Source organism: Colletotrichum fioriniae (assembly GCF_027942845.1).
Source record: "Colletotrichum fioriniae strain IMI 355084 chromosome Unknown scaffold_17, whole genome shotgun sequence".
Taxonomy (NCBI): domain Eukaryota; kingdom Fungi; phylum Ascomycota; class Sordariomycetes; order Glomerellales; family Glomerellaceae; genus Colletotrichum; species Colletotrichum fioriniae.
In genome coordinates, this window is record NW_027076853.1 from 510,438 (window position 1) to 537,701 (window position 27,264).

The following is a 27,264-nucleotide window of genomic DNA, read 5'->3' on the forward strand; positions in this document are numbered from 1 at the left end:
TGTGCGGTGCGGTGCGGTGCGGTGCAGCAGAGCAGAGTAGAGCAGAGCAGCAGAGAGGAGTAGTGGTGGTGGTGGTGGTGCTCTTGGTCGTACTCGAGTAATAATCGGCGGGATGATGGATTGGATGGCCTGGGCTTAGACTTTAGGACTTGTTGCTGCGGCTGCTGGGCTTGGGCTTGGACTTTTGGGCTGGGGTGTCGGGGTTGGGGGAGTGAAGAAGAGGGAGGGGGAGGGTGGGTGGTGATTTTTTTTGGTGGTAGGCAGTGGACCGTCCCGGTCGACTTTCAAGTCAGACGCAGATCAAGTCACGGTCCTTAGGTCAGCAGAAAAGTCAAGAACCTTTTAAGGACTTGACTAAGACCTTTTTTTCCCCAGGTCTGGGAAAGGAACCAGAAATTTAGTGTAGGACTCTTTCTCTCTCTCACAGCTGCTGGACCTGCTGGGTCTGCTGGGTCTGCTGCTGCTTGCTGCAACGGGGCTCGGAGCTTGACAGGACGAAAACGAAGACGAAAGGCGGGAAGGCGAAGGGGGAGAAAAAAAAAGGTGGGAAGGAGTGAGAAAATAGAATGCGGTGCTTGCTGGGAATGGGGGGTGGAGGGGTGGAGCGTGCAGCGTGGGCCGTCTCTCTGTGGGCAATGGACCGTGGGCGCTTGAATGAACCCGCCTTTTCTGGGATGATGCGGGTTGAGGTGTGCAGTACTCCGTACAGATCGGTGCAACAGAAGGAGCAGCAGCAACAGTAAGGTAGGTAGGTATTCGTAATGTAGCAGCGGGCACACAGCAATGGGCAGAGAAGCAAGCGGAGGGGATGGAGAGGGTGTGAGAGAGAGAGAGAGAGAGAGAGAGAGAGAGAGAGAGAGAGAGAGAGGGAGAGTGCGGGACAGTTGAGGAGACTGCGTGTGAATGAATGCGAGCAAATGCGAGAGGATTCGATAAGGTAAGGTAAGCTGGGATGGGCCGACTGGGATGGTGAATTGGGATGGTGGATTGGAATGGGAGCTTTTCTCTCCTTCTTTTGGCCAAGAGGACGACGAGCAACAAGAGGAGGACTTCCAGCTGTGAGGCACCGGGGAAAGCAGCAAGATGTACAGGCGAATACTTACGGATAAGTACCTTTTCCCCCCCATTCACTCGCTTACTCTCTACCTTTGGTGAGAAAGCCGTCTGGCGTACGTAGACAAGACTTTGATGTTGCTTAGGCGCGGGACGGTAAGCATGCGTTGCTCGCTGTCAGCGGATTGAAGAAGAAGTAGTAAAGGCAGCAGTGAAGACGATGAGTTGAAAGTGTAGAAGAAGGTGAGATTCGGAAGTCGGAAACAGTGACGATGAGCTGTGGATGAAGCAAGCAGGGCAGGCAGGCGGGCTAGGCATGCAGAGGAGGGCGACGAGGAAAGCGACGGTGGGCAGTACGAGACGCTTCCTTCCTTCGTCGCTAGAGACAACCTGGAAGAAAAAGAGAAAGAGAGAGGCTCACGCTGAGGTGGGCTTGGCGGCTGGACGCGGGGTCGGGCGCCCAGGTATGGAATCCGTCAGAGCAATGGAAAGCAACACGAGCAGAAGGTAGCACACACTGGTACACTCAGGTAACCTACCTTAGGTTAGGTAAAGAAGATGAAGCGGACATGAGAGGGAGAGAAGCCACAGCCTGCTGGTCGTTGTCCTAGGTAGTCAGCTACTGTCTTTCTGATCAAGGAATCAAGATGTGATGTGATGGGCCGACCTGATGAGGAGTATGCCTAACGATATATTGGTTTATTCTTATCAGGGGTAAACTGGTATGTTTGTTCTCAAATCGGTATCTTGCCAGTGCCTGCCCATCTATCCGTACGCATACCTACAAAAGGTAGCTGTTTCTCAGTCCTTTTGCTGGCCAGGCCAAATTAACTTGTCTCGTCTCGTTTCGTTCTGTTTGACGGTCTCACTTTGATTCAAAGGACCACCACGTTTGCTCTCGCCCTTTCCCTTGTATGCCGCTGCTACGAAGGGTTGCCGCTGCACTGGTCCCAGTCCAAGTTCCAATGAGTGCTTGCCTGGCTGCTTGCTGCCCTGTGTCCCTCGTTTTGGCGCATCCAACATGGAAGGAAACCTTGAGGTGAGGTGCGAAAGGAAGTCCTGTAAGATGTCTGTCAACTGTGTACCTAGGGTGGGGAATCCATTCGACGACACATGTCACTCTCCGCTGCCATCAACTGCGAAAGTGACCTCGACCGGGATCCTTAGCCAAACGGTGGTCCGGCGATGGTATTGCTAAGGTACCAACGAATACTCCCGGCAGCCAGCTGATGGCACTAAAACGAGCTGCGGGTGCGCTAGGTGGAGGAACCCCCCCTCGGGTCGCTTTCTGGGCAGTGTAAGGCTGAGAAGGCGCCCAATGACCCCAATGCTGTCTCTGGATTGGCCTGCGCGTGTTCAGACTGGCTGCAGAGCACTGGAGGAGCCCCATGTGTACTTCGTAATAGCTTACTCCGTAAGTGTCCAAGGAACACAAAGTTCTGCGTTGGGCCTTGTTTGTACCTCACACGTATCTATCCATGTACGAATATGTATTGCAGGACTTTCCCACTTCCGAGTAGTACAGAACGCACACTACTTGCATGTCAGCACACAAAGCATCGTGAGATACCTAGCTGAAAAGGATATCTTCCTTGGAGTGCCTGACTGGCCAGCTCTCGTCTCGTCTGCGGCCAGATCAGATCACCGACGGGTTTCGTCCCGTCTTCCATCGCCGTTGTCAACGTCTGGGACCCGGGCGGAGGAGGGGGCCGTAGCCATATACACGAGGCATCTTGAGACTGGTTTCTCGCCGGTGCCCGTGTCAGAGACTCAGAAAACCCCAAAACATTGGACGACGTCTGTCGGGGTCCTTTGTCTGCCCACCCCCATTCCCCCAAGTAAATGACAAGACCTGACAAGGTTGACGGCAAATTTTGAGCTGAATATCAATGTCTCAACCCCGGGCGGATACTTGCTGTACCTTGATGAAGAAGGATGCAAGCCATGACACTGGAACGGCCTGTGGAAGACCTCACGTCAAGGACAGTCAGTCGACCGCAATCTTGGTGCCTACAAAGGAACAAACAATTAATTACCTTAGCCCTGCCGGTGTCTGACAGCTGACACGCTCTGACAAGCCAGCGCCAGGCGTCGAGGCAGGGAACATGCTGATGTGACTCTCGTGGAGAAAACTGGGGACGGGATTCCCGATGCGTAGTTGCGATTCTGCCAAGTGATGGGAAACGGCACAACTAAGACAAGGTATGGACTTAATCGTCGGTCTGCGACGGTACCTTGCTGCGGGGAGTTGTGACCCAGAAATCCGGCAACCTCTGTTCATATTTGGCAGAGCCCTTTCACAGGAACTCCAGGGCTTCAGGCGGGAGCTATCGGATGCCTGGAGGTAAAGTCAGTCAAGGACTTTGTAGAAGCGTCACGGATCACACCTCGCCTTCTCTGCATCCGTAGAGGAACACGGCCACTATCAACGCCCAAGGACCATAATGCCATGGAACCTATGATGACGAGCACTGAGGGAGTGTGTCTCTGGATGTGAGCTCTCCGAACCCTGAGAATTATCGCTGAAGGCCTAGTTGCGATTAGAGAAGCAGGCAGGCAGGCAGGCAAGCAAGGCACCTCAGGGCCGGGATTCAATGGAAGGGATGAGTCTGACTGGACCTACACAGCAGGATCGCCATGCAGGACTTTTGGCGTAGGACTTTGGGGATTTGAGCCTAGGGGTGCTCCCGTACCGAGCACCAAGTACCTCGAGGTACATGTTGTTCCCTTGACGCCGGGGAGGCTTCCGCACCTGCAGCTCGCCGTCTGTAAGACCTTGTCTGGCCGGTAGCTTTTCTCTCGGGCTGGGTCGTGACAACTTGAGCGCCGGGGGCAATAATTCAGAAATCGAAAGGCGTTGCTATTGTCTTCGTCGGCCTATGCTCTTCCCTTGGTGAATCTGGCCTACCTTAGAAGTGCTCGTAGGTAAGGTACATCGGATCAATCGCGAAACCATGGCTCTTTCCTTTGTCCTGATAATCGTATTGGGGAGGAACGTGGGGGGGGGGGGTGGTGTAACTTTGACTACCGACCTAAGGTACCTACACAGTAAGGTACCTTAAGGTTAGGTAGCCTACCTACGGAAACCTACCTTACAGATAGGCAAGCACCTCACGCTTCCCCTCTCTTTCCTACCCCGCCAGATCAAGGGAAGCAAGTAAGGTAAGGTAAGGTAAGGTAAGGTAGGCGCGTACGGTAGGAAGGTACCAACCTTGGGTTCGTCAGCACTTGAAAAGCTTGGGTTCCTGCCAATACTGCTCGCGCCTTGTCAAACGGCAGGAAGTAAGAACATCAAAAGGCATCTTACCAAGGTAGTAAGGTATGTAGGTACTCATTCTCATCCAATGTCTTGTCCTCACCCTCCTTATCCCCTTCGAGGCCCTCACAGGAGCGCTCAATACACACCTTACTTAGTATGACTGCGTAGTGAACTGGGCTTTCGGTTCTCGACGAGAAACTCGTGTTCGAAAACCCCAAGGTACAATACGTCAGCATTCCGCTTAGCGCTCGACCTTATTGAAAACTGATGCAGATGCAAGAGGCCTCACCCCTTCCTCGCTCTCAATGCCAAAGAAGCAAGAAGCCTTGCTCGCGTCAATCTTTTCCCGTCTCGAGAGTACCAGCTTTAAGACTAGCCAGTGCCATAGGCTGCACCTCCAATCCCATCCTCGTACGACTACCTACGAGATACACCAAGACTTGAACCCGAGGATGCCATCGACAGACAGGTGCGGGAGACCTCTCGTTACGGACCATGCCTCGTACCCTACTAACGCTACGCGAGATAATCCTGTTTCCACAATAGGTACCTTACTGAATGGACACCAGCCGTCGCGAGGCGTAGCACAACAGCCATGCTAAGCCCCGTGGTCGTGTAATAGGCCAGACAGGGAGCACCCCTACTTGCCGCCGTCCTCTGCCTCAACTCCGCTAGCTCAGCCGCACAGCTATTGGGGTTCAGCAGCTTTCCCCCGAGCCGGCGCAAAACTTCCCTTCTATCCAGTGCGCCAGTCTTGCCTTGTCTCCAAGCCCCCGTCGCTTTGGTGCGTGAACTCTCAAGAGCCCTCTAAAAGTTTGACTTGGATCTCGGTGCCGTAGGAGCATACTTAGGTTCCCGGGGCCATGGGATGGCGACCATGGCCCCCAGCCTTCAACTGATCTGATGGCTGGAAGCACTTTGCCAGTTTTGCCATTACGGCACACCGATACCCATCCCGGCACGCCGTCGCTCCGGTCGGGCTGTCAATGTCCCGGATCCCAGTCGCTGGCACGCTCCCGTTGCGTCGTGTTTGTTCGTGCTGTGGACAATTGTTACGAGGGTCCCACGCGTCCTGGACACCGCCAACTCTTCTCCGCCTTGCCCACTGCGACCTAAGCTTCTCGAATCCGCGTAATTTCAATGGGAGCACCGCCCCCCAGCCCCGTCCGTTCGGTGGGCCCACGTTCCTCGGAGCAGCTTGGAGGCTCCGGACTGGCTACGGCCAGGTCCGAGTAACTTCTACCAGGGACATGGAAGAATGTCGACTGTATCTGCCGCGTGGACAGTCCCCAGTATCGCTGTCGCCATGACGCCGTGGGCCGGGATATGTCCACGTGCCCGGAAGGGAGCCATAGGGGTCCTTCGGGGGCTCCGGCCGTTGCTCCCGAACGCGTTGGGCGGGGCCCGCGGCCAATCGCTCCCCACCCGCTCCATGCGGAAATTCTGGGAACCTGTCGACTGAAACCCGAGCCGTCGTGGCCGGCAGTATCCTGACATACCGGCAGCCGGGTATCGGTGCAACAAGATATGGGGGTACATCAGACACATGGTTTGGTCGAATACGCATCTAGGTTCGACACCGAGTTGGGGCGATCTTTGTGCATCCCTTGACGCTTCTTCTTTCTCCCAATTCCTCCAATGTGATGTGCGGTCTCCCATACTTGCGATTCAGCTGAGGGGTGGTGAAATTGCCCTACATGCTTTCGACCAGTTCTGTATAAGTGCGGGGGGCATTCGAGGGAGGCTTTCCTCGCCAGTCTGCGTGCCGCTTCTCTCCCTTCCAGTCCCTTTTCTAGGCCTTGATACGCGAGACAACACGCCTTCTTCTTACATGCCAATCGAAAGGAATGTACACATACGATGCAAGTACCTCAGGTATCCTTCAATCAGTTCATTGTTGAACAGCTGAGTGTGGCTAGTGTCCGCCACCAACACTTCCTTCCTCGTTCGAGCTTGGGCCGAGAGCTGGATGCCAAGCTTAAGGCTACCTACGGACGACGTCTCATTGGTCCCAGCTTTCTCCCTCCCGTCCTTACGCAGGACGAAGTACACGCTGCATTTGTCTCCGCTGGCTTGGAACAGCCACGGTGGCAGCAGCATTTGGGTTAAACTCAGGATACCAGGCCAGCCAAACTCTATTGAGAAGGGGAATTAGGGGACCGGCAGATTGCACACACAAAATGGCAGTCGCGGCAGGTACAACTGTTGGGGCTGCGTTACAGATTCAATAGCGCAGCCAAGCCACTGAATCAGCATGGCGTCCCATGTTGACGAACCTGTCCTCTTCTCATCCGTTTCCAGACAGGGAAGCCTCAGCCGTCGCAGCTGCTTGCCGATTGATTGATTTTTTTGGTAATTGCACTTGGGATAACGCAGGTCCGCAGGTACCGTGCCGATGGGAGAGAAGGAACCAAGGAAACCGACTGCCCCTTACCATTCTTGTTACAATGTGATAGTCTTCCCTCGACATAGATTCTGGACCTCTGTCTCTTCCATCATTTCAGTACGCTCCAGCTTCCTCCAATAAATGCCAAGCTGAGGCGCCACCGACCAAAGGGCAGCTGAGACACCACGAATGTCAGGATATCCCAAGATACGCGACGCCTACTGATACTTGGCTCGTGGAATGCTGGTTTGCCGCGTCGACAGCCTTATTATACCGATCCAACGTCCCACAAGTTCGACGAACAAGACTTTATCTTTCTACACAACTTGAAAAGTCACACTTGCGACGAAATGGCTTTCTACCAGATAAATCTGGCCGTTTTTGCGGCGGGCAACGGGTATCTGCTTTACCAGCAGTACAAGCGCCAGGAACAAGAAGTCATCGAGGAGCTGAAGCAGGAGGCGGCCGACTCGGAGGAGGGTTCCGATGGAGGAGACGTTGAGCATCAGCAATTGCTCTCTTCCCCTGTCGAATCTCAAAATGCGGTCCGCCAATTCCAGCTGGACTTCTTCCCGGTCTACGCCCTGGCAATGGCAGCGGATTGGCTCCAGGTAATGCGCCATGCGACCACTACCATGAAATTAATCAGACTGACGTTAGGGACAGGGCCCCCATATCTATGCCATCTACAGATACGAGAAGAACATCCCCGAGAAGGTTGTGGCTGCTCTATACGCTGCAGGCTTCGTGTCTGGCGCCATTTCCGCGTCCTTTGCCGGCGAGCTGGCAGATCGATATGGCCGCCGCCTTGCCTGCCTTACGTACTGCGCTACTTACATCCTCACCTGCCTGACGATGCTTACCGACAACCTCTTCATCCTATTTCTCGGCCGATTCGCCGGTGGCGTTTCAACGACACTTCTGTACAGTGTATTCGAGGCCTGGCTGATTACGGAATACAACCAGCGTGGTCTCTCGCGGACGAACCTCAAACTAGGCTCCATCTTCGGCAACATGACCACCATCAGCTCCATCGTTGCAATCCTGTCCGGCGTCATTGGTGACATCTTGGTCAACTCACTGGGTGGCCGCGTCTGGCCTTTCATGGCAAGCGTTGTCTGTTCCGGGGCGGCCATGTGGTTGATTTTGAAGGGATGGACCGAGAACTATGGAACAAAGCAGCATGGTCCGGCAACGACATCACTCGCCGAGGTTAAGAGCGGTATCCAGATGATTCTGGCCGATATGCGAATCCTGTCATTGGGCCTGACGTCGACCTTCTTCGAGGGCGCCATGTACCTCTTTGTGTTCTTCTGGTCTGCTGCGCTGAAGAGCGCACGAACCAAGGCTGGCTCAGACGAGGAACTTCCTTTTGGACTCATCTTTTCCAGCTTCATGTGCGCCATGATGGCTGGGTCCTCCTTCTTCTCGCTCTATACCAAGACACACTCCAAGGAGACGACATCGCTTATCCTAATGCTAGTCGTGCTCGTGGTGAGCTGCTGTCTGTCCGGAGCAGTCGTGCTGGACAACGAGAAGCTGTTGTTTTGGGCGCTGTGCATGGTTGAGGCCAGCATTGGAGCCTACTTCCCAAGCATGTCGTTCCTGAAGAGTCAGGTTGTCGAGGACGGGGTGCGTGGTCGCGTGTACAGTTTGCTGAGGCTACCTCTCAACGTGTTTGTCGTCGTGGCGCATAGCCTGGATGAAGAGGGTAAGCTACTGGAACGAGTCCAAGTATTAAAATCATTGCTAATCAGGAAACAGGCGACGGGCATCGAAACGCCGTCTTCATGACTTGCGCTGCTCTGCTCATGATGTCCTTCTTCATTGTTAAGAGGAACTTTGCCCAGGGCTAGTTATGGTATGGATGATGATCAGTGGCACAGTATCTATCTTCTGAACAGAGTGAGGTTGAGTAACAGGAATGAAGCGAGGAGTTTGACAAGCAAGGAAACATTACGATATCAATGGTATGAATGGCCTAGTGGGTAAAGGACACCATTGGGGAAAGCAGATGATACGTGTTCGGAACTACTGCGCAATACAGCATGGCACATAGTAGACTGGAAATTTCTGGAAGTTAACAAAAAAAAAAAAAAAAAGACAAAGTGTCCTATCATATCTAGGCTATGGCTCGTGTGCGAGGCTCCCCCCAGCTAGAGATGATATTGAGTGCCGGGTATTTTGTGATAACCGCCAACCAAATGCTGGGGAGCGATGTCGTGGGGGAGACACCTCCTGTGCTCCCATCGCTGTTGCCAGTTGCAGGCAGGGGCCAGGTCACGCTGGGGGTTCCGTTTCATCAGCTCCCCAGCTTCCTTCCCCTTTCGAAAGAGCCGTTCCTGCCATACTCCCAAATATTTAATGTCTGGAAGGTTCGTAACTTCGTCCCCGGTCCATGGAACATCGTGTGCTTTGTTTCTGGCCTTGCTTCCCAGCCTTTTCCCTCTTTTCAACTTTCCCGTTGTTGCGTAAGTCAGGTTGTCGGCACTGTCCAATCTCAAGACGGCCAAGCGCCACCTTTCTTCCCCTCCCGTGGCCGGCTCTCATTCGCAGCAAGGCCAATTAAAGATCCATCCTCCACTCTCCAACAATCCAGATTCTACTTTAGACAAGCACCCCGGCCCTGCAGCTCACACCGCACAGTTAGGCGGGACCCTGCAACGGTTCGATAGCGATCTGAGTGGTCAACCCAAATCTCAAATCCAGCGCACCCCCTCCTCCAATCCAATCCCAGGAGTGTTTCTCATGCGACAGAAGCGCTCGAGAAGGAGAACCCGCCTCGGCTGACGAGAAAGAGAGACGAGGGAAGAGAAAGAATCAGAGAGGAGGGGACCAAGGGAAGAAGGATCGACTTGCGCGCCAACCTCCTCTTTGCTCTTTGCCTTCTTGTCTCATCTTGACTTGACCTGAACTTGACCCGTCGCCTTTGCGTTCGACTGTTTTGTTTCCTCCTGAAACCACACTTTTGGAGAAGCGGCCGTCCTATTTCGCCTTCAATTTGTTCCACGTCAACCATAAGTAGTCCGACGGCGACTACCCATTGTGTGACAGTCTACGCTAGCAAATCAGAGTAACGGCGCTTCATCTTCACACTCTGATCAGGATTACACACTATCCGCACTACCACCACGGCGGCTGCCACCACGGCGGCTGCCACCAATCATCATTACCAAGACGAAAACCGGGAAGCTGGTCGTTACTGTAGGACGCATCTTTGGACGCCTCGTTATCAAGATTGGTTCTGCACTTTGACGTGCCCCCCCGATCTGTAAAAGGGCTAGGCCGCTGCATCTTGGGCAACTGCGTCACCTCACACTACGGCGTCTGCCAACTTCCTTCGAACAGGACCAGCCGGAAAAGTCAATTCGTTGTGGTCGCATGACATACGACAGCAGACATTGGCTGGCGAAGCACCAGGAGAAAAAAGAAGACAGAGACCGAGCGACATTCGTTTGGCACATGAAGTACTAGAGAAGAGGCAGTCGCAAGCCGAGGAGCCCAGTTTATTAATACCAAGTCAAGCCACCAACGCTCTGAGTCGAACACCACCAAGACGCACCAGGGAATCTCCCGACCGACTCAGATTTGAGACCCCCCAAAGATTCGGGAACCCAGGCCCAGCATCCAGGACCCAGCAGCCCAGAACCGAGGGACCCTGATCATCGGTCTGAGGTGACGAGCGCACGACTATCACGAGCCATTGAACGAGACAAAGCGTTTACGATTCCCTCACGAGGCCAAAAAAGACTCTCGAGCCTTGCCCCTCTCCGCCTTTTCCTTTTCTCCAGTACGGAGTACTCTTCTTCATCCCATAATTCCACAATTATCGTCTTTTGCTTTTATTCCCCGCTAGCCCCCGCCGCCTGGCGCAACCCACGAATCCACGACAAAACGACACACGAGGACATCAGAATTTGGCGCAAACCCTGCAGACGTCTTCCCACCTTTTGCGAGAGTCCAGTCCAGGCACACCCGGGATCCCCATATATGACCTCATTGGGGCACCAGGCCTGGGTCCTCTTCGTCTATCCGCAGCGTCACACCCGGGAAACTAATTACAGACGGGCCGTTTAAACGTGTTCTGTCTCCTCCAAAGGGCCGAGAGGGAGAAATTCGGCGCCAAAGGTCACTACTGGCAGTCTGGCACCACCGGTCGCGGCTCGCCGCTATTATTCCGCACCCCAAACACCGCGCACCGTTACTGCGCTACGTCTCGCAGGCTGCACTTGCACGTACCAAGGTGAATCCGGTCGCTTCACCGGAGCCAGATCCCGTCCCGGGTCACCTCACTTCAGTCTGGGACTTCCGTCTAGTGGCACGCAAATTACTACCTTATCTCAGCAAAACGCTGGTGTTTTCGCCGTGAGGTGCAGCAACGCGCCCGCAGCGAGAACCCGAGCGTTTTCAACCTGTCAAACCCGGGCACATTGTCGGCCAACGTTCGGAGGCGAGGCGCCGATTGGCGCGCGGGCGGTCTTGGTGTCGATTATCAAGACATCAAATACCAGCAGCAGCAGTCAAGTTCAACCGCCGGAGGAGAGAATATTGTCAGCCAGAAAGACGTATCGAATATAGACGTATCAGACGAGGCATCCGAAGGCGATACGAAGGGTATGAGTAACTACGGAGTGGTGTTGAGGCAAGCTGGCGGCGTTGATGGCGGCAACGTCGAAACTGTCGACAACGAGACCAACAAAAGCGATGGTCACGTCAAGGGCCACGGACCAAGACACCGGAGAAGGAGGAGCAGCTTCCTGGTCTCCCATGGGGTCTCCTCATTTTGGTACGGCCTTTGCTCGGTGGTGTTTTTAGCACTCGTCCTAGTAAGTACCTCTGCAGCAGTGCAGATTCTCCTTCGTTGTATCCGTCGTTTCCCATCAGACAAACCCATCACACAGTTCACACTACCCTACCCTGGATCCCAAATCACAAACCATTGCCCTGAACCCACATATGCTCTCAAAAGACTCAACGTCCCCGCCCCCTTGTTCCCTCCCGACGACGTCGTGGTGCAGTTGCATGCGCTCATTTTCCGTCGGTTCGATTTTTCGTCTTGTGTTTGACCAAAGTCTCTCCATTTCCGGCATGTTCGGTGGCCCGCCCGGGCGTGGACGATTGTGGATGACGACGGGAGCTTCTTCGGCGTAGAAGTGGGCCACCGTGGGACGGGGGGCGATAGTGTCGCCTGTCAGAGACTCAGAGCCCTGCGAGTGCAGTGGGTGGTGAGCCGCCGTCAGCGTCAGTCGCGCGCGTGGTGGCCTGGCCACCTGGGTGCCTTGGGTATGGATATGGTTGTTGTCCCAGTACCTTATCCCATGTCCCAAACTTGGGGGAGTTTTCCCCTGGGGCATCATGCGGACTCACGGGGGCCCAGGTTTTGGGGAATCTGCTTGTTGGGGAGCAGGAGACATGGGGGCAGCATGCAGACGACTTGCGCCGGGAGAAGCGCCGGAGACTGTCCTTGAGTGAATCTTCACCATGGATGGTCAAGCGGCTGGCTACCTTACCTGCCGTATTGTTCGCACGGCTGCAGCAGACCAGGCCAGAGCGAACAGCAGTGAGCAGGGGACTCGGTGAGGTAGAAACGGGCGAGAAAATCGAGCGAGCGACACGAGAGATGAGAGGCAATCGATGATCGGGGCCTCGCCGGAACCCAATTGGGGCCAACGGCGGGGCCGAATTTGATGCCACGATCCAATGACAGGCAGCCAGAGCTGCTTCCGGCTCCCGAGCTTTTGCCAGCAGGGCCAAGGGCCAAGGCCAAGGAACGGAACACTTGACCGGACTCTGCCGCCGCCGCCTTCGTACCTTGTCGTCATGCCAAACTATGGCAGTCTGGGTGGTCTCTCTCGCTGAAATACCGTACACTACCTATTTTGTGCTGGACGGATACACACGGGCGCACGATTCCCCGCAGCAGTCGACCCCCCCAGTTACAGCTGGTTCCAAGGTTCAGGTTCCAGTTCCAGTTCCAGTTCCAGCTTTCCGCGACCACGCATCTCGCCTCACATCACGCAGCTGTAGCCGTCCAGGCAGTCCATTCACCACCTCATGCTGGGTCGTGCTGCAGAAGACCCTATTCTCGTCACGCAGCTTGGTGCTCCGTCCGGCCCTACACCTGGAAGGGGGAAAGACAGGTCTCGAGACCTGAAGACTTGAAGGCCTGGATGTGACCCAATGGCATTTGCATCCCACATGCAGACCTGGGGAATCATCAACTGAGAGTTAGTCAACGACAACTCCAGGTGCAGGGTCTTGGTCACGGTCCCTGTTCCGTATCCTTGGCCTCGGCTTCGCTGTTCTGGGCGACATCTTTCATGATGGCCCAATTACCCAAATGTCGTGTTTCCCAAGGTGGAAGACAAGAGTCTTGGAGGCTTGGAGCTGGAAAGGAAAACCGCGTCTACGAGTAGTCGCACGAGACCGGCCACCTCAGTCACCCCACCACGACATTACCTCACTGCTTTCTGGTGGTGTTGAGTGCTGACAAGGTACCTTACTACCTTGCATGCCTGTCGCCCTGCTCCATGGGACCAGCAGCCAGCAGCTCCACACTTGCTCCCCATGCTCCATGTTCGCTCCCATGCCAATTGAACCCCATCCCCCGTCCATTCCACTGCGATTTCGTCACATACATCATCCTCAGAGCTCCCCCAAAAACTTCCTCACCTTCGCTCTGTCCGACCTTCTTCTCCCACTATCCCATACTCTCCTCACCCCTACCTTACCTGGCTTTGCCTCGTTCGAAATACCAAATTCAAATCTTTCCTCCTCATATCTGTTTTCTCTCTTTATCTGGAGAATCGTCTCATCTTCTTACGACAAAGATTGCCTTGGACTAATTTTGTACCAAAACAGCTCACGCAGCTCTTCCTCCGAGACGCCAAGCTCCTTCCGCCGCACCTACAACTGCAGCTTCGCTCCTACTTGTTCCCCTCTCACAACTTCTTCTACCCGCCTCCTCCCTTCTATTCTCCTTCGGCACAAATCTTCCAGGAGCCCGTCTGCGAAAATCCAGCGCCTTTTCCAACCACGCCGCCAATCTCCATACCTCTCACAATGGCGCTCGAAGCAGAGACAAAACGCGTCGTTGACCAGTTCGAGCTGTCCGATGCATACCTCAACCGTGCCGTCAGCGAATTCCTTGGCCAAATGCGTAAGTCAGCTCATTCTCCCTCGCGCTCCCGTATACTTTGCAAGTATTCACCTGCGGGAACTGTCTTTGTCACGGCCAAACGTTTGCGCCAAAGAAGGGGAAAAATAAAATAAAAAGAAATCTTGCGCGGCAACACTCGGCAGCCAAGAAAAGTGAGCTGATTTTAGCATCTCGCAGAAACTGGCCTGGAGAAGGATGGATCTAGCATGAGCCAGATTCCGACCTACGTCACTGGCGTGCCCAATGGCACCGAAAAGGTAAATTGCGCAGCAACGAAGCTTTGCATCCGCAAACCCACTTTGCGGGATTCCACTCACTGACACTTGTTGCAGGGCCTGTACCTCGCCGTCGACCTCGGCGGCACCAACTTCCGCGTGTGCTCCGTCCAGCTCAATGGTGACACTACCTTCAACCTCACATACAGCAAGGTCGCCATCCCTAAGGAGCTCATGGTCGCCAAGACCGCCGAGGAACTCTTCTCCTTCCTCGCCAAGCAGATTGAGCTCTTCCTTCGCGAACACCACGCCGAGCACTTTGAGCAGCACATTCGCCGCCGCCAAACCTACAGCGCCCCCGAGGGCTACCGCGACGAGCACGTCTTCCGCCTGGGCTTCACCTTCAGCTTCCCCGTTCAGCAACTTGGCATTAACAAGGGCAACCTGATCCGGTGGACCAAGGGCTTCGATATTCCCGATGCCGTCGGCAAGGATGTCTGTGCTCTGCTGCAGGTCGAGATCGACAAGCTGCACCTCCCCGTTCGCGTTGCTGCTCTCGTCAACGACACCGTCGGAACCCTGATGGCGAGATCCTACACCTCCACCGGCAAGTCCGGCTCCATCTTGGGTGCCATTTTCGGCACTGGCACCAACGGCGCCTACCTCGAGAAGCTGTCCAACATCAAGAAGCCCATTGTCGGCGAGTTCGAGTCTGCTACCGGCGAGATGGTTGTCAACACCGAGTGGGGTTCGTTCGACAACCAGCTCAACGTGTTGCCCAACACCCCGTGGGATGATGCTCTCGACAAGGCCAGTGTCAACCCTGGCATCCAGATGTTTGAGAAGCGTGTCTCTGGCATGTTCTTGGGCGAGATTGTCCGTCTTACCATCCTTGACATGCTCAAGGACGAGAAGCTTTCCCTGTTCAAGGACCAGAACTCTAGCTTCAACGACTGGAAGTCAACAACAAGCATCGGTGCTCAGTCTGGCATGTTCAAGCAGTGGGGCCTGGACAGCTCCATCATGTCCGTTGCCGCTGCCGACAACACCCCCGAGCTCTCTACCCTGAGACAACAGCTTGAGTCCGAGATGCAGGTGTACAGCCCGTCGCTTGAGGACGCCCAGGCCTTCAAGGCCGTTGCCGGCTCCGTCGGCCGCCGTGCAGCTCGCCTGTCGGCTGTTGCCATCGGCGCCATTGTGCTCCAGTCTGGCAAGCTCGACGACGAGACGGAAGAGGTCATTGACGTTGGTGTCGACGGTAGCTTGGTTGAACACTACCCTTTCTTCAGGGACATGATCTACGAGGCCCTCCGCTCCATTGAGAGCATTGGCCCCAAGGGTGCTGACAAGATCCGCATTGGCATCGCTAAGGACGGAAGTGGAGTCGGCGCCGCCCTCATTGCCCTTGTGGCAGCTGGCATGGAGAAGGAGGGCGACGTCTTGACCGAGTTCAGACAGAACGTCAAGAGAGAGCTTGACTCTATCCCTGAACAACGTAAGTTGCTAGTCACCGGAGTTGCTGAGACAAAGGGCGATTTCGACCGTGATGAACTTCCCGCTGCGATGCATTGCGAGACTGTTGGCTAATCACATTTTGTGCGTGTCTTACAGGCGAAGAGGTGTCAACAACCAACACCGCCTTGATAATCGGAGGCATCGTTGGTGTTGCAGCCATTGCGGCCGTCTGGTGGTCTCGGTATAATCGCCAATGATGAACGAAGTATAAGAGATGAATGAATGGGGGGGGATTGAGAAAATGGGAAAGGGTGAAGGTGTGGGAAAGGCAAACCCACCAGTCATTTGGGACAGCAGATGAGAAAGAGGGAGAGATGTGATTTCTCACTCTTCATTGTCTGCGTCCCCATCCTGTGAGCATCTTTTTTTCGGCATTGGGGATTTGATCATTTCTTCATGATTCCACACACAAAGGGGAAAATACCGGAGTTGGGCCTGAGCAAAACAGAAAAACTTTGCGTTGGGAAAGGTTTTTGTTCAAACACATCAACTGTTTAAATACTTGTCTTGTTTTATTTTTTTTCTCTAAAACGAAGTTCAAAACGTCTATAGCAGGCTAGCCTCTAATTGTGGGGGGCGAATCTTTTCTAGTATTCTTGTGTCTCTCTCTTTCGCATCTTTTGATACAGATGGTGAGTGCCATGGAGTCGACTATGCTCAAGACGGTTCGAGGGTCGGGATGGTTTGTTGTATCCTGCCTGTCCTGGTATCCTACCCGTCCTGGGAACCAACTGATGATACTTGAGGATTCCAATTTGCATGTGATTGTAGCTCTTCATTTTGCCGTCGTCTGGACGTCTCAAATTCCTTGACCTTAGCACAATGAAAGTAGGCATGTCCCTCTTTGCGCCTAGCCCTGGAAAGCGGCAGCCGGGTATGATCTATCCTTCTTCTTCCTCACCGTCGAGCTGCTCCTGGAACTCGCGCCCGAGCCGCCGTTGCTCTTGGGAGGGGCGAGCTTGGCGGATGCCATTTCGTCGGGGAGGTCGTTCCACTCTGTCGCGGCGCGGCGGTTCTGGAAGGATGTGCCTGAGATTGTCCTCGACAGCGGCGGAGGAGGGGGGCCGCCGTTCATGGGTGGCAGGTTCGCAACGGCGGCGGTGGGACCTGGGATCGGGGTGGCCGTGGCTCTGTCAGAGGACAGGGACTGTTGCTGCCCGCCGATGGACAGAGGCCCGACGGCGCGGCGGACGATCCAGGCCGAGTCCGGGCGGAGCTTGATGTAATATCCCTGCAGCGGCTCACCGTACCGCTCGAACCCGCGGGCGGCGTACCAGCGCATGCCCTCCTCGTTATCGGTCCAGACGTGAGCGTAGATGTGGCGGAGGTTGACATCGGGGGAGGAGTTCGCGGCTGCGGCGACAAGGTGGTCTACCACGGCGGTGGCAAGGCCATGGGAGCGGTAGGGGGAGAGGAGGGCGAGGGACTGGATGTAGAGGGCGTGTTCGAGGCGGGTTGGGGTCGGGGTCGCGGAGGGAAAGGGGGAGGGTTCGATGCGGGCTACGACGCCGCCGACGACGATTTCCTGAGAAAAGTTTGTGGTGGGTTGGTCGCGCCAGGTGACGACGCGGGAGAAGGGACCCGTGAGGGCCGCGGCGTAAAAAAGTTTCTGGGTAGGCCACTGGGAGGAGGAGGGAGTTTATGCGGCGGAGGGGTTGGAGGTCTTGGTCTAAGACGGGGCGGATCGAGGCGCTTGGGTGGAGGGGCGTCGAGGCTGGCGGTTGTGATATTTGTGATGTCGTTGCTGAGGGCGAAGTTCCCGGTGGTGTCGTCGTTGTTGTCGCCGTCGTCACTGAGGATTTAGGAGGAGGTGGTGTTGATGTTGACGATGGTGGGGGTTTGGTCGCGGGAGGGGCAGCTGCAGCAGATGTTCCATTCGATGACGGCGCGGGGGCGTACTTTGACGCTGGGGGTGGCGGAGCGTATGAGGGTTGCTGGCGGGGTTGGAAGAAGGATTTGATGGAGGACTGGGTCGGTGGTTGCTTCATTGTCGTAGTCTGGGGGAGAGACATGTTGTGTGTTGGGCCGAGGAACGTTCGTTGCTTGACTTGTGAATGAGGGAAATGTATTCGTATGAGTTGTCGAGACTGGAGGGAGGATGGCGGGAAAGAAAGTGTGGAGCAGCAGGGTAGCAAGGTAGGTCGAGCGCTCGAGCTGGAGGGATGCTACTCCGTGAAATAATTCCCGAGCGGACAGGAGTTCAGATGCGCGTGCGCGTAGACGTGAGCATTTACACGCGTGCAGTACTTCAAGAGTCTGGTTTGGGATGTGGTGATGTCTTGTTTCCAATAATCCGGTGACGATGAATGCAGGGAAAGGGGCAAAGGTGAGCTGGGCGAGAGGTTTTAGGAAGTCACTGTCTCTGAATGGTTGCGATTTTTTTTTTTTCCTTTTCTTCTTTTCGGGATGCAGGGCAGGTAGACGGTTCCTTGCAGCGAGACGGAAGGTGGTGCAAGTCGTGACTCGGTTTAGGTTTGGTGGCTCCTTCTCCCTGGGCTGTCTCTGGAAAGGAAGGAGACAGGTAAGGTACCTACTCCGTACACCCTCAGAGCTTCAGACGGACAGATGCGTTCGGTCAGCACCGATGCTAGGTAATTACTGTGTACGGAGCAAATGCGGTCAGACGCAGCTCTGGAGGCTCTGGCGGGAGAGCGACGGTTCCACCGGCTCGTCCCTGAATCAATTGCAGGGTGACGAATATCAGAGATGGTGTTGTGCTAAAGACATCCTGTACGGAGTACATGTACTCCGTATTCAATACTTGTATAAAGAGACCACGAGACTGACTAGAGGGCACCTGGGAGTGGTAGTGCTAAAACTACTGCATGAACTTCAGAGACTGATGGATGATTAGACTCTCTGAGCGAATCATGGAATAATAGCGGACCCCTGGCAAACCGCCGTCTTGACTCGACAATGACGATGTCTGCAGCATACTTACCAGGGTGTCCTCTTGGATAGAGGGAGTGTGTCGGCGAGGGTCCAAAAACATGAGGAACAGGTGCACGACAGTAGAGAGCCCTGCGACGTAACTTTAGGTAAAAAGCCGCTGCTCAACTACATTGCCAACCAGGTGAACTGGTCTCTTTTCCGGGAGCTGGATGCTGCTCTGGAGGTTGGCTTGAGAGCGCGAGATGGATGATGGAACCATATGCCGCTCACCATATACCGAGTTTCTATTTCTACCTTGCCATCAAGTCTGCCATTTTCTCTCTTACCACCACTCATACTCTTTCCTACTAGTTGTCCAAACATGTTATCTGAGCATTACGCTGTAAGTATCTTGGCAAGAGAACAAGAATGATAGCGGTGATGAGCATAGTAGTTGTTGACGGGTATTTAGCCCCTTGGACCCCTGTGCACCTTGGCTATGGTACCTAGGCGAAAAGGGGACTAAAGTCAGGCACATGCATGCGCCGATGGGGACAGTGTATCCGCTCCGTGGTTTCCATGACGGGATCCTTGAATTGGATGGGATGGCATCTAAGCCCGTCTCCCTGCTCTGCGAGTGTGTCTGGCAGCGTAGATGTAACTGAAAGTGCATTGGTGCATTGGGTTGTCATGTTGTTACTATCTACAGAGATTCTGGGTGCCGCGTAGGATCGTGGGGTGGAATCCACGTCCGGGGAAAGTCTGCACCACTTGATGATGTCTCTTTGGACTTGTGTCTCGATTTTAAGAAGAAGGAACCTCCCTGATGCTGCAACAGAAGCCAGCCAATTGAAGATATGACACCTTGGACTTGATTATCGATCGCATTTACTACCTGTATGCCTTATGTACCTAAGGTAAGGTGAGGAAGTTACTGAGTTGTAAGTTGCCAAGTGGGCTCCTGCTATCCGTACATTTGTGACTTTTGTGAGTGAGGCGGCCCGCAGATCGACGTTGACACTTTTGGGAAGTTGCTTCCGGGCTTCTTTCCAAAGTCGCTCTTTCCCGCAATTCCCTTGCCAAAGATGCCTGAGCAATCTGCTCAGGTAATCCGGAAAAACCACCCAATTCGCATTCTCTCCTTCTCCAATCCCCCATCAACCACCTCACTTCACCTCACCTCACCTCACCTCGCCTTTCGCCAGGTTTGGAAATATTTACTCCGTACCCGGGGACCTTATACCACATCGAGCAATTGTCTCCCTATCATTTGACTGTCAAACCAACTACTTTCTCCGCCAGCCAACCAACACTGACGTTGGCCGCGCCCATCGGACTCTCTCTCGCCTCGCACCTTCAACCCCCCGTCTTATCCAGATTCGGCATAGGGCCTCTCTCGTGGTACGACAAAGGGAAAGTCGACCCCCTAGCTCATCGGAGACAACCAACCTACCTTAACCGCAAATCCTTGTGTCCGGTGCTTGTTCGCCATCGCTGTTGCACCCTTACCTATTACTTCAGCAAAGCAAGGTTCCGAAACTTTTTTTTGCTCTCCAACCCTTCCCTGGCGGCGGCGTCGGTTCGGTCGTTCCTTTCCATTTGCTCAGCTTGACCTCATCTCCCCCTGCACCTGCACTGCACCTGCCGCTACTACGACTTGCTCACTGCTCACTGCTGCGGCTGCTGAACAACCCGCCCCTCGACCGGCCGTGTGGCACCTTATTTTAGTTACCCGTCAACCCGATTCAGATTCCACAAACCACATTTCTTCCTGCACACGACCACAAAGCTATTCGCCCTCCGAGGCTGCGATCACGACGGCATCTTATTCCCTTCAGCCTCTGTGCGCCGTTCCGTCGGCCTCGTCGAGATGGCTTCCAATACAGGAAAGGCTGGAGTGATTGTCGCTCCCGACGACGCTGGCAATATGGACAAGCTTGTAAGTCTTCTTCCATCCCCTACCCTCAACCTTTATTCACCTACCTCCCTCTCCTTCCTTCCCCAGTCTCACTCAAACCATCGCGGCCATTCCATTCTACGAATTGCTGCGGTTGGGCTGGGCGAGTATTTGCCGTGGCTAATGACTTGACGTGATGCTGACCATAGTCCGTTATTTGGCAACAGGCACACGCTGTCCTCGACGATCTCATGTACAACATTGTTCATGACCTGCTGCTCAAAGTCCACCGCGACGAGAAAATGGCGAGAGCGTCTACCGCTGCCATCCGTGTCGAGAAGCTGGCTTCCGATGCATCAGAGAGCTCTACCCCCGACTCGAAACCAGACGTGCGAATAGAGACCGACGCTGCGATATACGAAGACGGCAAGGTTCTGCTCAAGGGCAACCCCCTCAAGACCACATCCGAGATCCTGTGCCCTAGATGCCACCTGCCTCGCCTGCTCTATCCGACCGATGGCAAAGGCGCGCGAAAGCCGGATCCGAGCGTCATCTACTGCAAGAAGCACCCCTACATTGACAAGCCCGGCTTCGACATCTACGGACAGACGTGGGTTCAGCCTGGTCCTGGCCGAGGAAAGAAGAAGAAGGACATGAAGCCCGACCCGAACATCGAGTCAGCCGGCCCCGGAGAAGCGCGACCAGCCAACGTGCTATCGTTCCCCTCCGCCACTTGCAGCAAGTGCAAACGATGCATTCTTGTCACCCGTCTCAACAACCATATGGGCTCCTGTATTGGAAACAGCGGACGTAATGCCAGTCGCGCTGCGGCGGCAAAGATTTCAAACGGCAGCAACGGCGCTAGCCAGCACGACGGAACGCCCCCATCGAGCCAAAAGGCCACACCGGCGCCTGCATCGCGGGCCTCGAGCCCTAAGAAGCGCGACAGCGAGGAGGTGGCGGCACCTGAAGACGAGGACGAATCGGGAGATAGCCATAAGAAGAAGAAGCTGAAGTCGACACCCTTGATGACAAAGAAGGTCATTCTCAAAACAAAAGGTCCTAAGAAGGAAAAGGTGAAGACGAACTCACTTCTGAGTCGTGAGGCAAAGGCGGACGACGGCGACAATTCTACTGTTGAAGTCGCGCCAAAGAAGGAGAAGAAGGAGGCCAAGGGCATTAGTCCGGCCAAGAAGTTGAAGCTTGGTGCCGCCAAGCCGCCCTTGTCCTCGCCGTTATCCAAGAACGGCCGGAACGGAAAAGAAAAGGATGAAGACGCAGAATCAGAATCGTCTGGCACATTGTCGTCGCCGCCACACTAGAAGCCTGGCAGCATGATGAGCGGCACCACGGGCGACAAAGCGACCAGCGCAACGAGCAGCACAAAGGCCAGCTCAACAACCAGCGCCAAAAGAACGACTGGCTGTGGTCTTAGGAGACCAAGCGAGTTGTCGGCTATGAAGGGCACATCGACCACATCGTCAGTCAAACGCTCACCTCCACAATCGCAGTCGCAGCCAACTCGACAGCGACTGGCGTCTGTGTCAACCACCTCTTCTGCCCAAAGCAACTATTCTGGTCGTTCTGCTGCAAAATCGAACTCGCCGACACCTTCTCAAGACACAGTTCGATCCACAGGACCGGTTTCAAAGCCCAAGACCACTCGAGGTCGAACGCCACCAACTGAAGGCAAAAAGCCCGCCAAAAGTCAATCTGCCGTTCAGGCCCAGCCGCCAGCCCGAGGTAAAAAAGAGAGCCTCGTCTGAGCATGAGAAACAGGCCAACAAACGGCGTCGCTCTTAATATCTCTCCTTTGTATTCATTACCACAATTTCTTCCTTCAGTGTCCCGGGCCCTGCTTCAGACATCAGCCGGGATGGGGCATACCTTACTTCTCTGGGCCGCATTCTACGACGAAAGAATAGGTCGTGGGACTGGCCACAGAGCCGGGTTCCTGGCCGTTTCCGTTTCTTTTTTCTTTCTGTACTCATCAAAAATCTGAAGCCCTGGTCGACGAGAAGATCGACATTTGATACACGATACTCAACAATGCATGGTCAGGGAGTCAGTCGGGGAAGGTCTTCTAGGAATGAGGAGGTTTCCTCCCTCCATATTCGTGTGCATCGCCTGGCGAGGCGGATGGCGGCGTTTAGAGATTGCGGCTACATTTTTATAGGCATTGTGACAAATGACATTGATTCCCCCCCAATGAGTTTTAAGTTTGTGATCCTCTACTCTGATGTTCGATTTGCGACCCAAGAGCCGCCGCGTGAAAGACATAGACGACATGATCTAGACATAACTTTTCCCCATTGTACGGTCTGCTCGACCAAACGCCAAACTCCGTGTAGATGCTGACAATACGACCCTCTAGGCAGGCAGGCCTTTACCATTACGTCGTTTACAATTCGTCGCCGCCCTCTTCAACGACAGAAGCCTTGATGATCTTGACCTCCTCAAGCGGCCGATCCTCGGGCCCCGTCTTGACCAGCCCCATCCTCTTCACGACGCTCAAACCGCTCTTGACCCGTCCGAAAATGGTATGTTTCCCATCGAGCCAAGGGGTCGGGGCGAGGGTAATAAAGAACTGGGAGCCGTTCGTGTCGGGCCCCGCGTTGGCCATGGAGAGAACACCCGCGCCGGTGTGTTTGAGGCCCGCGTGGATCTCGTCTGCGAACTTTTCGCCGTAGATTGAGGTGCCGCCGCGGCCTGTGCCCGTCGGGTCGCCGGCCTGAATCATGAAGTTTGGGATAATGCGGTGGATTACGGTGCTGTTGTAGTAGCCCCTCTTTGCGAGGGTAGCAAAGTTTGTGCAGGTTTTGGGGGCGTGTGCGGTGTAGAGTTCTAGGATTATTGTACCCTGTTGAGGAGAGGTGGGAGTTAGCTTGGGGGTTGTTTCATTGGTAACTGAATGTTTGGTGCATGGGATGAGGGGGGGTGGAGGTTGTTTGGACGTACCATTGAGGTCTCGAGGGAGACGTTGGTAGTCATTTTGAAGGATTGGCAGCTGTGCTTGCTGCGTGGATTGTCGTGATGAGTGGTGTTGCCGGCGGTGGTTGGAGGGGTTCACGAAGAATTATTTTGGGCGAGGCTGGCGATGCGATGCGATTGAGGTTTTGCGGTCGCACGTCACGTCTCGCGGATGCGCCCGATTGCGGATTGCGCTTTTCGATAGCGGCTGGCCACAGGGGGAGCTTCAGCCACTTCCGGGGTGGAGATGCGCCACTAGGAGCTGGAGGTACAGAAGCCAAAAAATGAGCTGCCTGTGGCATCATGTAGGACCACCAAATTCGAACTCGCAACCTTTGCAGGACCCAATTACGCGTTATTACTTCCTCCACTAGGTCATGTACACTTCAGACGCTGCTCATGTCTGTGATTCAATGGTTCTTACCTAATAGATCCAAGGGGCTGAGTGTTTGTGGTGTATTTGTAGATGTTTATTCCATGGTTGCGCATTCGAGCTGGTACTTTGAGGTATCGATGGCTTACAGCGCTGATGTGGGGGCCTTGGGAGCTGCAGCTAGGTTCTCTCCCCCGCATGCCTTGCCTTGAGCTGAGCATAGCTTAGGTACCTACTAACCTCACTTCTCACTCGTCAACTCCCCTACCATTCTGGACCAGCGCAGGGCGAACCTCCTGCAGCAACGCTCGCGCCGCACGGATGTCGATACCGCCTTCCAAGAGTTTGGACACGGGCAAGGTGCGACTTCTCTCTTGAAGAGGATACACCAAACGGCGAATATACCCATTTTTCTTAGGACATCCGGAGTCCTTTTCGTCTCGATCAAAGACACCTTTCATTTGCCTGCCTAGACCGTCACTCGAAGCAACATTTGGCCAGGGCGGAGACCGATTCTCAGAATCGACTTGTTACTTTTTTTTTCTATCGGACAGGGCAGGAAACACCGTGTCGTCTTTCATCCCACCCATTTCCAAAACAGGTGGCTTCAATTTCTACTTTTATCAGTGGTGAGGATCTAAATACCGACGACGAGGGTCGCTTTTCTTCTGACATTTTGCCAGCATTCGATCACTAGTGGTCTTTTCCGAGGGTACGAGAATAATTACGGGCATCTGGCTTCTCTGTTTGCCGCTCACAACGGTCATCGTCTCATTCATTCAGACTCAGCTTCCGTCTCTTCATCTCGACGATTATCACGAGCTTCACTTGCCTTGGACGATTGTTTTCGTCTTCTCGGCCCTTGGACCGATTGTTTCATCCGGGAACGACAGCGACCCTGACACTAACAGCGACAGCGGCAACATGGCCTCGCCGGTCCCCAGCCCCATCAACCCGCCGTTTGATGAGCTTGCCCAGAACCTCACCGGCAACCTCACTGGCAACTCAACAGCCGGAAATGTCACCGCTGCCGTCGTGGAATGGGGCTTCACCCAGTATGCTAGCTTCCTAACGATGGAGGCCAAGCTCATCTTCAGCGCTCTAGCCATCATCTACATCGGCGCCCACGGCTCACTCCGCCGCCCACCTTCTGCCGCTCCTCAGAAGCGCAAGGATGGAAAAGAACGCAAGGAGGATGAGCCTATAACAGAGGGCCTCATGCCTACTGATGCCATTCTCTTCCCGATCCTGGCCGGCACCATGCTCATCGGCCTCTACTACCTTATCCAGTGGCTCCAGGACCCCGCCATCCTCAATAAGATCCTCCGAGTCTACATGTCCGTCATGGGTGTCGCCAGTTTGACGACCCTGATCGCACACTCGCTGCGGGTTGCGACTGGGTTCGTCTTCCCCAACTACTTCCGCCACGATGGCTCGCTCTACAACGTCGACGACGACAATGAGGCCTTCATCAAGGTCACAGGCGAGGAGGTGGACCGGAATAACGCGCAGTTCCTCCAGAAGAGCAACCCGCTGCCCTTTGGTTTGCGCAGCATCATGCGCCTCAACACCATCAAGACCAACCGGTTTCTGTGGGATTTGCGCCACGTCTTGACGGATGAGTGGACGGTGAAGGCGAAGCTGCATGGTCTCCTCCGCGAGAAATTCCATATGACCATCCTCCACGTCGTTGGTCTTAACCTAGCTGTTGCAACCGTTGTGGCCTACTTTATGTCTGGCTCGCCCTTCCTGTCCAACTTCATGGGCTACGGTTTCTGCTATGGCTCGTTTCTCATGATGTCCCCGACGACCTTTGCGACTGGAAGCTTGGTGCTGATCGGACTCTTCTTTTACGACATCATCATGGTTTTCTACACGTAAGTTGTACCTCATCCTGGTTGTCAGTAACCTTCAAACACACGCCATCTAACCATTCACCAGTCCCTACATGATCACGGTCGCCACCAAACTCGACGTGCCCATCAAGCTCCAGTTCCAATCTGCCGCTAGATCCAGCATTCTCGGACTCGGAGACATCGTCGTCCCAGGCATTGTCATGTGTCTCGCCCTCCGCTTCGACATGTGGCTTCACTACCAGCGCCAGATTAAGTACATCCCGACTGATCTCAAGTCCGACCAGCACGACGCGACCTCAGGCGATGTGGTCACCGTGAGCCAGACCCAACACATCGCACAAAAGGCCCCGTACCTCGACATCACCAACTGCTGGGGCGACTGGTTCTGGTCCGCCCCTTCGTGGCTGGGCCTCTTCAAGGCCGCAACGCAGACGGCGCCGCCGACCGTGCGCGGATCGACTTTCAGCAAGACGTACTTCTACGCCTCCTTGGTCGGCTACGCTATCGGCATGGTGACTACGCTGGTCATGCTGGTCGTCTTCAAGCACGGCCAGCCTGCGCTGCTGTACCTCGTCCCTGGCGTTCTCAGCTCCCTCTGGTTGACTGGTCTCGTCCGTAGAGAACTCAAAGAGATGTGGATGTACACCGAGGACGGCAGCCTCGACACGCGCGACGTTGTCGTCGAGCTCGATGGGGACGGCAACGTTATGAAGGAAATTAAGAAGGACGAGGACAAGAAGAAGAAGGCTGAGGAAGAGGAGACTGCGGAGGAGAAGAAGGCCGTTGAGAAGCGGGATGCTGAGAAGACTGAGTATAGCATAGTCTCCTTCTCCGTCACTGCTCCACTTAGAAAGCCGAAGACGCAGTGAATTAGGACGGTGATATTAGGATACGGTGCTTGACGATGGGAAGGATAGATGAGTGCATCTGAATTTGGGCATTAAGTGGCGTTGAGGTCTAAATTCCATCATCGCTATCCGGATAGCGGATATTGATAGCTGAATAAAACCAACATTGGCTGAACAGAATGGAACGTCTATCTCCCACAGAATACCCATAATGAAACATGCCTGCCTCCTTCCACAGGATCTGTCTTGAATGTTATCAAGTGGCTCAATATCAACCACGTGGCCGCAAGGCAGGTGATGGCTCAGCCGCTCCTTCCCATACCTTCCCACACCTTCCGTGAGAACCCCTTATATCCCTCCTCAAGTCCATTCCTGTCACCAGCCAGCAGGCGTCCCCTTGGGGGTCAGGTCAAAACTGGCTGAGTGGTGGAGTGGTTGAAGTCCACGAACAGCCTAATCGGTGAAGGCTTAGAGGTCCCGTGTTCGAGTCCCAGTATGTGCACCAAGAGATGTAGTCCCCATTCGCCACCGAGGGGGTGAACTCTTTTGTATTTTTAGTCTCTTTTCTTTTGTCGGTCTAGAGGTGACGAGTTTGGTGTTGGAGAATTTGGTGTTCCTGCCCCTTTTCGGGGTGGTAGTTGCGATTGTCTTTTCTCGGGATCTGGCTGTTCTTGATGGGAATGCGTGTCGACTGCTGCTGCCTTGGGTAATAGCGAACCTTTCTTAGGTAGGCTCATTTCACCTCCTATCACGGGAGTAGCGGACTTTCGAAGACGGCTAGGAGAGTAAAAGGGGCCCGGATGAGGAAGATTGCATTGAACAATTTCTATTGACCAGTCAAGAGACGTAGGAGACGATGAGA

General features: G+C 54.5%; 6 protein-coding genes across 6 annotated transcripts; 4 read left to right on the forward strand and 2 right to left on the reverse strand.

The window, feature by feature from the left end:
* Positions 1-7,048: 7,048 nt before the first annotated feature.
* On the forward strand, positions 7,049-8,554 carry N0V96_011344 (uncharacterized protein; the record flags this gene model as incomplete). The annotated part of the gene is made up of 3 exons (XM_053192246.1): positions 7,049-7,309; positions 7,365-8,409; positions 8,463-8,554. 3 exons carry the CDS (start codon positions 7,049-7,051, stop codon positions 8,552-8,554), a joined length of 1,398 nt encoding a protein of 465 aa, XP_053050410.1.
* Positions 8,555-13,760: 5,206 nt separating this feature from the next.
* GLK1 (glucokinase) lies at positions 13,761-15,659 on the forward strand (the record flags this gene model as incomplete). The annotated part of the gene is made up of 3 exons (XM_053192245.1): positions 13,761-13,857; positions 14,035-14,114; positions 14,190-15,659. 3 exons carry the CDS (start codon positions 13,761-13,763, stop codon positions 15,657-15,659), a joined length of 1,647 nt encoding a protein of 548 aa, XP_053050409.1.
* A 778-nt stretch (positions 15,660-16,437) lies between these two features.
* On the reverse strand, positions 16,438-17,599 carry N0V96_011346 (uncharacterized protein; the record flags this gene model as incomplete). Its single annotated transcript, XM_065759251.1, has 2 exons — positions 16,438-17,208; positions 17,381-17,599. The coding sequence occupies 2 exons, from the start codon at positions 17,597-17,599 to the stop codon at positions 16,438-16,440; spliced, it is 990 nt and encodes a 329-aa protein (XP_065612148.1).
* A 2,729-nt stretch (positions 17,600-20,328) lies between these two features.
* N0V96_011347 (uncharacterized protein) lies at positions 20,329-21,677 on the forward strand (the record flags this gene model as incomplete). The annotated part of the gene is made up of 2 exons (XM_065759252.1): positions 20,329-20,397; positions 20,583-21,677. 2 exons carry the CDS (start codon positions 20,329-20,331, stop codon positions 21,675-21,677), a joined length of 1,164 nt encoding a protein of 387 aa, XP_065612149.1.
* Positions 21,678-22,756: 1,079 nt separating this feature from the next.
* Positions 22,757-23,346, reverse strand: cyp1 (Peptidyl-prolyl cis-trans isomerase-like 1; the record flags this gene model as incomplete). Its single annotated transcript, XM_053192242.1, has 2 exons — positions 22,757-23,215; positions 23,314-23,346. 2 exons carry the CDS (start codon positions 23,344-23,346, stop codon positions 22,757-22,759), a joined length of 492 nt encoding a protein of 163 aa, XP_053050406.1.
* A 1,276-nt stretch (positions 23,347-24,622) lies between these two features.
* N0V96_011349 (uncharacterized protein) lies at positions 24,623-26,423 on the forward strand (the record flags this gene model as incomplete). The annotated part of the gene is made up of 2 exons (XM_053192241.1): positions 24,623-25,575; positions 25,640-26,423. The coding sequence occupies 2 exons, from the start codon at positions 24,623-24,625 to the stop codon at positions 26,421-26,423; spliced, it is 1,737 nt and encodes a 578-aa protein (XP_053050405.1).
* Positions 26,424-27,264: the final 841 nt, after the last annotated feature.